We start from the raw sequence: 9,931 nt of genomic DNA, 5'->3' as shown, positions 1-9,931 counted from the left end.
TGAGGAGTCTAGGGGACAGCAGGGGGTCACAGAGATAGGGAGAGTGCAGGGGAGAGGGATTGGAAGGATGGGCCTTTGAGGGTCAGACAGGAAGGGGTGTAGGGGAGGAAGGGGATCACAGAGACAGCGAGAGGTGTAGGCGTTCACTGTGATGGGGAGGGAGGGGAATCACACAATTGGTGAGGAGTGCTGAAAATTAGGGCAAGTCCCCTCTCAGTTTTCTGCTCACCCCGCTGCTGTGTGGCACGGACAGGGTTAACGAGGCAGGTCCCATTGGAATCACCTCACCCCAGAGTTCTATGCTGAATCACCATGAGAAGGCTGCCTTAACCCCACCCACTCCCATTGTACCTTTCACAATAAAGCGACCCGTCCCACAGACGGCGCAGTCCAGAAACGTCTCTACCCAATCATTATTTTCCAACTCTGGGTAAGAGGGGTGCCAGAGATGTCGACTCAGCGTGGGAGGGGCGGTGAGGAAGCGCTGTACCCCGAGGGGGCTGCGAGGGAGCGTCTTACTGCGTGGAGGGGGGCTGTTAGGGGGTCGCTGCCCTGGGTGGGGGGGGGGGAACCAAGAGGGAGCTCTGGAGCGTTGGGCGGGCAGTGAGGAGCAAGTTTTGCTCCGCTGTTTTGCGTTGGGAGAGCGCCACACCGTGTGGGAGCGTCGTACAACGGGAGGGAGACGATGACGAATCTTAATGCAGTGGTAGGGACGTTGAGGGGCTCCACAGAGGGGGAGGCGAGGCAAAGAATCGTTGCACGGTGGGTGGGGGAGAAGCGAGGTGTCGGAACCCCGGACAGCCTGAGGGTGAGAGCAGCGCCTCCGTCCGGCGGACCTGCGCGATTGTTAGGACGAGGAGGGCGGGGTTTGGAGGTGCGCAGGAGCGTGCCGGAAGCTGATTGGCCGACGCCGGTGGCAGGCTACACCTGTCGCCGGGGTGACGGGGATAATGTATCTTTTGTGGTCCCGTGACGTCAGGGCGCGCGGGGAAGAAGCGGAAATGGGGATCCCCCTCAGCACGGGTCAGTGCGAATGCGGATGAAATTTACAAAGGCACCGCACCGTCCCGCTCCAACCTGACCGGCTTGGAGGTGGAGCAGAGGGCGCGTAGGCCGTCCCTCGCCCTCTGCTGCCTCGCCTTCTCGCTCCTCCTTTCACTTCTCGCACTGCATCTCCTCTTCATTTTCTTCCTCTTCCTCTGAACGCGTTGCATCTAATCCTCTTTCTCTTCCTATTGCGCGGCAGCAGTCCGCAGGATGAGTTTCTTCGGGCAAAGGCCGTCTCCTCTCAGCCAGTCGGACATCGTGGATATTTACCGTCACGACCTGATTGAAGACAAACGCTTCAGACAGTCTGACCCACACGTCCTCATAGTGCTGGGAGCCTCGGTGAGTTCGTCCGGGGTCTAGTACTTACAAACTTATCCGGTGTCTTTGCATTGCTTTTGAACTAATATACTTGCCTCTAAAGTAATTTCAAGTTAATCGGATTTTAGTTAAATTGCAAACACGGGTGAAACGTTGCCCGTCAGGAATGGTGTTTGTATTTTCGTGTATCGTGGCACCCTTTGGTTCAAATCCCAGGGTCGAAGGGTGTTCTGGAGACAGGATCGATTCTGCAAACGCAGGGTCTCAGAGTAAAGCCCTTTGAACCTGTGACAGGTGTTTGGAAGAGTCCGGAATTTCCCGCGCTTTGTCTGTCTCTTCCTCTCTTTGTCTCTCCAGCTGCCTGCCCCAAACGGTCCTTCCAGGCGAGGTAACGCTTCACCTGCGAATCTGGCCAGAGATCAGAATTGTATGAAGTGAAATTTGCTGCTTGTGGCATAATAATATGTATAAATTACAATAAAAACTACTTATAAAGATTAGTGCAAAAAGAGAAAAAGACAGAATATGTATAATAAAATGAGAATAATAAAATAACGAGTAAAATAATAACAATAATAAAATGTATATAAATAACAATAAAAAATATATAATTAATTAGTGTTGGGGGGGGGGAAGTAGTGAGGTAGTGTTCATGGGTTCAATGTCCATTCAGAAATCTGATGGCAGAGGGGAAGAAGCTGTTCCTTCAGGCTCCTGTACCTCCTCCTGGGTGGTAGCAATGAGAAGAGGGGGTGTCCTGGGTGATGGGGGTCCCGAAGGATAATGCCACCGAGGCATTTCCTTTTTTTTTTGGAAGGTGTCCTCAGCTGGATCTGATGGAGGGGGTTCCCAATCGTCTCCGGGCCATGGTGCCCTGCCATTGGCCAAAGGGTTGGTGGGCTGCAGGCTGGGAAACCCTGCGATAGGGCTTTATAAGATTCTGAGAGGGGTAGAAGTCCGACGTCCCCTCGCCGTGAGGGGTGCAAATGGGTAAGGCTGGCCCACAGGGTGAAGCCAGTCCTCTGTACAGTGGATTACAGAAACATTGATGAAGTCCAACTCTACCGTTGACCTTGGACAATGGAGGCGGGAGGTCATCACCGGCCTGTGCTCCACTGGGAAGAAGAAGAGAGGCAGAGGGTAGAAACATCTAATTCCAGTGGGCATGCATTTTTAGATTCGATTAGATTATGAAGGTCCTGACTGGCCGTTATGCCCCTGGCGTTCAGGGCAGCAATGAAAGTCCTCCATCTCTGGAGGTGCTCAGGGTTTTCCTGTCAGTAGCTTCCTCCCGGTTTTCTCCACCGTCAGTCACGCAGGTCCTGGGTGGAGACTCAGGAATACCGCCACACACAGATATAGAAGGACTCTTCATTGCCGTTTCTGTAACAGTTTTGTTTGACCAGTCGGGGTTGTTGGCCCTGAGCTGAACCCCCCAACCTGGAGGACTGGTGAACCTCTCCCAGTCTGGCCTCTACCCTCTGACCTGTTTGGCATGAGAGACCCTACCAAAGTGTAATGCCCTGACTCCAGCAGGACATTGAGGCACACGACTCCAAACCCTACGGCAAGCTGTGCTCCTCTTGGAGGGTGTATTTAAGGGGAGGGGAGGGTAATTTCAGAAGAGATGCAAGCAGAATTTTAATTTTTTTTACATGGAGTGGTGGATGCCTGAAATGTGTTTCCTGGGCAGATGGGAGAGGCAGATATGTCACAGTATGCTGCCCTGAGATTCATTTCCTTGTGGCTGTTCACAGTGTAGGCAATAGACAATAGGTGTGGGAGTAGGCCATTCGGCCCTTCAAGCCAGCACTGCCATTCACTGTGATCATGGCTGATCATCCACAATCAGTATCCAGTTCCTGCCTTATCCCCATAACCTTTGATTCCGCTATCTTTAAGAGCTCTATCCAACTCTTTCTTGAAAGCATCCAGAGACTTGGCCTTCACAGCCTTCTGGGGCAGAGCATTCCATATATCCACCACTCTCTGGGAGAAAAAGTTTTTCCTCAACTCTGTTCTAAATGGCCTACCCCTAATTCTTAAACTGTGGCCTCTGGTTCTGGACTCACCCATCAGCGGGAACATGCTTCCTGCCTCCAGCGTGTCCAATCCCTTAATAATCTTATATGTTTCAATAAGATCCCCTCTCAGCCTTCTAAATCCCAGAGTGTACAAGCCCAGTCACTCTAATCTTTCGACATATGACAGCCCCGCCATCCCGGGAATTAACCTTGTGAACCTACGCTGCACTCCCTCAATAGCAAGAATGTCCTTCCTCAAATTTGGAGACCAAAACTGCACACAGTACTCCAGGTGTGGTCTCACCAGGGCCCTGTACAGCTGCAGAAGGACCTCTTTGCTCGTTTACTCAATTCCCCTTGTTATGAAGGCCAACATGCCATTAGCTTTCTTCACTGCCTGCTGTACTTTCATGCTTGCTTTCAGTGACTGATGTACAAGAACACCTAGATCTCGTTGTGCTTCCCCTTTTCCTAACTTGACTCCATTTAGATAATAATCTGCCTTCCCGTTCTTACCACCAAAGTGGATAACCTCACATTTATCCACATTAAACTGCATCTGCCCACTCACCCAGCCTGTCCAAGTCACCCTGCATTCTCATAACATCCTCCTCACATTTCACACTGCCTCCCAGCTTTGTGTCATCGGCAAATTTGCTAATGTTACTTTTAATTCCCTCATCTAAATCATTAATATATATTGTAAACAGCTGCGGTCCCAGCACTGAACCCTGCGGTACCCCACTGGTCATCGCCTGCCATTCCGAAAGGGACCCGTTAATCGCTACTCTTTGTTTTCTGTCAGACAGCCAATTTTCAATCCATGTCAGTACTCTGCCCCCAATACCATGTGCCCTAATTTTGCCCACTAACCTCCTATGTGGGACTTTATCAAAGGCTTTCTGAAAGTCCAGGTACACTACATCCACTGGCTCTCCCTTGTCCATTTTCATAGTTACATCCTGAAAAAATTCCAGAAGATTAGTCAAGCATGATTTCCCCTTCGTAAATCAATGCTGACTCGGACCGATCCTGTTACTGCTATCCAGATGTGTTGTAATTTCATCTTTTATAATTGACTCCAGCATCTTTCCCACCACCGACGTCAGGCTAACCGTCTGTAATTCCCTGTTTTCTCTCTTCCTCCCTTCTTGAAGAGAGGGACAACATTAGCCACCCTCCGATCCACAGGAACTGATCCTGAATCTATAGAACATTGGAAAATGATTACCAATGCGTCCACGATTTCTAAAGTCTCCTCCTTAAGTACCCTGGGATGCAGACCATCAGGTCCCGGGGACTTATCAGCCTTCAGACCCAACAGCCTATCCAACACCAGTAGAACAAAGAAATAAAACAGAATCAATGAAAAGCCACACACAGACTCGCAAACAATGCAAATGCGAAAGATGACAAATACAAAAAATAAATAATAACAAATACTTTGTTAATCCCGAGTGGGAAAGTCTTTTCGTTGCAGTAGCAACATTTAAAAACACACTTAGCGGTGTGCAGACTTAACTAAGAATAAAGTGCAGATAATATGCACAGTAATAATTTACCAATGTGCAATAATAATGTACAAGATAATAAAACAGACTATCGTACTACGATGTGTGTTCTCCTGTCGCACAGAGATGAACTGCTGAATGTGCTTAATTGCATTTGGTAGGAAAGGAAACCAAGATACGTCTTCATCCCTCCTCTTCTTCATGGACACCCCGCTCTGGTCTTCTGCCTGCTCTGGATCTCTTTATTGCCAACTGCCGACGGGACATCAACCGTCTCGACTTCACCGCACCTTGTCCCCATTCCAACCTCACTCCTTCGGAACGCTCTGCTCTCCACTCCCTCCGCACTAATCCTAACATTATTATTAAACCCGCTGATAAAGGGGGTGCTGTTGTAGTCTGGCGTACTGACCTCTACCTTGCCGAGGCACAGCGACAACTCGCGGATACCTCCTCTTATTTACCCCTCGATCGTGACCCCACTAAGGAGCACCAGGCCATTGTCTCCCACACTATCAACGACTTTATCCGCTCAGGGGATCTCCCATCCACTGCTACCAACCTTATAGTTCCCACACCCCGCACTTCCCGTTTCTACCTCCTACCCAAGATCCACAAACCTGCCTGTCCTGGCCGACCTATTGTCTCAGCTTGCTCCTGCCCCACCGAACTCGTTTCTGCATACCTCGACACTGTTTTATCACCCCTTGTTCAATCCCTTCCGACCTATGTTCGTGACACTTCTCACGCTCTTAAACTTTTCGATGATTTTAAGTTCCCTGGCCCCCACCGCTTTATTTTCACCTTGGATGTCCAGTCCCTATATACTTCCATCCCCCATCAGGAAGGTCTCAAAGCTCTACGCTTCTTTTTGGATTCCAGACCTAATCAGTTCCCCTCTACCACCACTCTGCTCCGTCTAGCAGAATTAGTCCTTACTCTTAATAATTTCTCCTTTTGCTCCTCCCATTTCCTCCAAACTAAAGGTGTAGCTATGGGCACCCGTATGGGTCCTAGCTATGCCTGCCTTTTTGTTGGGTTTGTGGAACAATCTATGTTCCGTGCCTATTCTGGTATCTGTCCCCCACTTTTCCTTCGCTGCATCGACGACTGCATTGGCGCTGCTTCCTGCACGCATGCAGAACTCGTTGACTTTATTAACTTTGCCTCCAACTTTCACCCTGCCCTCAAGTTTACCTGGTCCATTTCTGACACCTCCCTCCCCTTTCTAGATCTTTCTGTCTCTGTCTCTGGAGACAGCTTATCCACTGATGTCTACTATAAGCCTACTGACTCTCACAACTATCTGGACTATTCCTCTTCTCACCCTGTCTCTTGCAAAAACGCCATCCCCTTCTTGCAATTCCTCCGTCTCCGCCGCATCTGCTCTCAGGATGAGGCTTTTCATTCTAGGACGAGGGAGATGTCTTCATTTTTTAAAGAAAGGGGCTTCCCTTCCTCCACTATCAACTCTGCTCTTAAACGCATCTCCCCCATTTCACGTACATCTGCTCTCACTCCATCCTCCCACTACCCAACTAGGAATAGGGTTCCCCTGGTCCTCACCTACCACCCCACCAGCCTCCGGGTCCAACATATTATTCTCCGTAACTTCCGCCACCTCCAACGGGATCCCACCACTAAGCATATCTTTCCCTCCCCCCCTCTCTCTGCATTCCGCAGGGATCGCTCCCTACACAACTCCCTTGTCCATTCGTCCCCCCCATCCCTCCCCACTGATCTCCCTCCTGGCACTTATCCGTGTAAGCGGAACAAGTGCTACACATGCCCTTACACTTCCTCCCTTACCACCATTCAGGGTCCTAAACAGTCCTTCCAGGTGAGGCATCACTTCACCTGTGAGTCGACTGGGGTGATATACTGCGTCCGGTGCTCCCGATGTGGCCTTTTATATATTGGTGAGACCCGACGCAGACTGGGAGACCGCTTTGCTGAACATCTACGCTCTGTCCGCCAGAGAAAGCAGGATCTCCCAGTGGACACACATTTTAATTCCACATCCCATTCCCATTCTGACATGTCTATCCACGGCCTCCTCTACTGTAAAGATGAAGCCACACTCAGGTTGGAGGAACAACACCTTATATTCCGTCTGGGTAGCCTCCAACCTGATGGCATGAACATTGACTTCTCTAACTTCCGCTAGGCCCCACCTCCCCCACGTACCCCATCTGTTACTCTTTTTAATGCACACATTCTTTCTCTCACTCTCCTTTTTCTCCCTCTGTCCCTCTGAATATACCTCTTGCCCATCCTCTGGGTCACCCCCCCCCCCCGTCTTTCTTCCCGGACCTCCTGTCCCATGATCCTCTCGTATCCCCTTCTGCCTATCACCTGTCCAGCTCTCGGCTCTATCCCTCCCCCTCCTGTCTTCTCCTATCATTTTGCATCTCCCCCTCCCCCTCCAGCTTTCAAATCCCTTACTCACTCTTCCTTCAGTTAGTCCTGACGAAGGGTCTCGGCCTGAAACGTCGACTGCGCTTCTTCCTATAGATGCTGCCTGGCCTGCTGCGTTCACCAGCAACTTTGATGTATGTTGCTTGAATTTCCAGCATCTGCAGAATTCCTGTTGTTCAAGATATGTATCTCCCCACTCTGCATTTTTGCTTTTAAATAATTCTTGTTCTGGAGTTAAAAATGTAACAACGTGGACTGTGTAGGCAGAAGAGATTAGTTTAGTTGACCGTTTGATTACTAATTTAATTGGTTACTAATCACATTGTGGGCCAAAGGGCCTGTTTCTGTGCTGGAGTATCTGCCTGTCTGTGTCTCTGCTTTCCGTCTGGCCGTCAGCTATCTCACTGTCTCTCGCTGTAAGCCTAACCAGCCGTCTGCTCTTCTGCTTGGCCTGTCTAGCTGTCTCTCCACCACTCTTGCTGTCTGCCCGCCTGTCTCACCACCTGTCTGTCACACGGTGTTTGCCTCTGGCTGGAACCTTGAGTTTTATCTCGAAAGTACAGTACCATGGAAAAGTCCAAGGCACCTGCATATAGCTCAGGTGCCCAAGGTTGTTGCACAGTACTGTACCTCCCCCACACCCCTCCTCCAGCCCTGCCACTATCTCCTGCCATCCAACCAGTCCAGTCGGGGCCGGGCTGTGCGTGTGCAGGCTGCAGTTTCTCAGGAGCCTGGAATTTGTAACTGGCCGCAGCTGCAGGTTGTGTAACTGTCAGTAATGGGGAATTGAGACGGATTGCAACAGTGGAGAGGGAACCGCTCCCAGAACTTGTGGTTCATCTCTCCTGGGCCACTGGGTCAGACACAGAGTGAAACTCCCTCTGCACCGTCCCATCACACACTCCTGGGGTCAGACACGGAGTGAAGCTCCCTCCACATCGTCCCATCACACACTCCTGGGGTCAGACACAGAGTGAAGCTCCCTCCACACTGTCCCATCACACACTCCCGGGGTCAGACACAGAGTGAAACTCCCTCCACACCGTCCCATCACACACTCCCGGGGTCAGACACGGAGTGAAGCTCCCTCCACACCGTCCCATCACACACTCCCGGGGTCAGACACAGAGTGAAGCTCCCTCCACACCGTCCCATCACACACTCCCGGGGTCAGACACAGAGTGAAGCTCCCTCCACACCGTCCTATCACACACTCCCGGGGTCAGACACGGAGTGAAGCTCCCTCCACACCGTCCCATCACACACTCCCGGGGTCGGACACAGAGTGAAGCTCCCTCCACACTGTCCCATCACACACTCCCGGGATCAGACACAGAGTGAAACTCCCTCCACACCGTCCCATCACACACTCCCGGGATCAGACACAGAGTAAAACTCCCTCCACACCGTCCCATCACACACTCCCGGGGTCAGACACAGAGTGAAGCTCCCTCCACACTGTCCCATCACACACTCCCGGGATCAGACACAGAGTGAAACTCCCTCCACACCGTCCCATCACACACTCCCGGGATCAGACACAGAGTGAAACTCCCTCCACACCGTCCCATCACACACTCCCGGGATCAGACACAGAGTAAAACTCCCTCCACACCGTCCCATCACACACTCCCGGGATCAGACACAGAGTAAAACTCCCTCCACACCGTCCCATCACACACTCCCGGGTACAGATTTGGAGTGAAGCTCCTTCTGCACTGTTCTAATAAACGTACACAGTCTGAGCCTTTTGTTTTAACTCCTGTTTTTTTTTTATACATAAAATTAAATAAATAGTGCAAAAAGAGAACAAAAAGAGTGAGGCAGTGGTCATTAGTGAGTTCATTGTCTGTTCAGAGGGGAGGAAGTCATTCCTCGGGCGTTGAGTGTGTCTTCAGGCTCCTGGACCTTCTCCCTGATGCATGGTGTGGTTCTGAGGCCTTGACTCCAAAGGGATCATGTTGATGGAGGGCTGTCCGTATTCACCATTTGAGAGTGTGTTTGGTGAGCAGCCACCGAGAGAGGCTGAAACATTTGCACTGGGACAAATATGTCACCATGGAATGGGAGTCATACGTCACAGAGAAGTTAGTGTGGGAAGTCCTGGTGATGCGAATTATTTATGATGTTCAGTATACTGAGCTCTCTGCTCTACTCGCTTTATACCCACGACTGTGCTGCCACACGCAGCTCCAATCTGCTGATCGAACTCGCAGACACGACGTTGATCGACCTCATTTCCGGCGGAGATGAGACGGCGGAGAGAGGAGAGGTTAACACCCGGTGGTGCCAGGATAACAATCTCTCCCTCAACGCCCAGAGCTGATTGTGGATTACATGAGGGATGGAGACAGGCTGGCCCCGATCAACATCAGTGGGACTTGTAGTTGAGAGGGTGAGTGTTTTCTCAAGTTCCTTGGTATACACATCACCGAAGATCTCACCTGGACTGTACACACCACCTGTGTGCTAAAAAAAAAAGCACAACAGCCTCTCTTCCACCTCAAATGACTGAAGACGTTCGGCATGGGGCCCCCAAATCCCCAAGACCTTCTACAGGGGCACAATTGAGAGCGTCCTGACTGACTGGTATGGGAACTGCACCAACCT

General features: G+C 50.9%; 1 protein-coding gene across 4 annotated transcripts in view; it reads left to right on the top strand.

Annotated features, from left to right (window-relative positions):
- The first annotated feature begins 285 nt into the window (after positions 1-285).
- Positions 286-9,931, top strand: part of g6pd (glucose-6-phosphate dehydrogenase) — a 59,830-nt gene continuing 50,184 nt past the window's right edge. Inside the window, exons 1-2 of one of the 4 annotated variants that reach the window (XM_063035430.1) lie at positions 286-430; positions 1,247-1,389. In XM_063035430.1, the coding sequence (XP_062891500.1) occupies positions 1,258-1,389 (132 nt within the window). In that variant the 5' untranslated portion in view covers positions 286-430; positions 1,247-1,257. The other 3 variants (XM_063035431.1, XM_063035428.1, XM_063035427.1) reach the window with 3 other exon arrangements.

Source organism: Mobula hypostoma, chromosome 28, assembly GCF_963921235.1.
Source record: "Mobula hypostoma chromosome 28, sMobHyp1.1, whole genome shotgun sequence".
Classification (NCBI taxonomy): domain Eukaryota; kingdom Metazoa; phylum Chordata; class Chondrichthyes; order Myliobatiformes; family Myliobatidae; genus Mobula; species Mobula hypostoma.
Note: the sequence above shows the minus strand (reverse complement) of the source record. Positions and strands in the feature narration are given on the sequence as shown.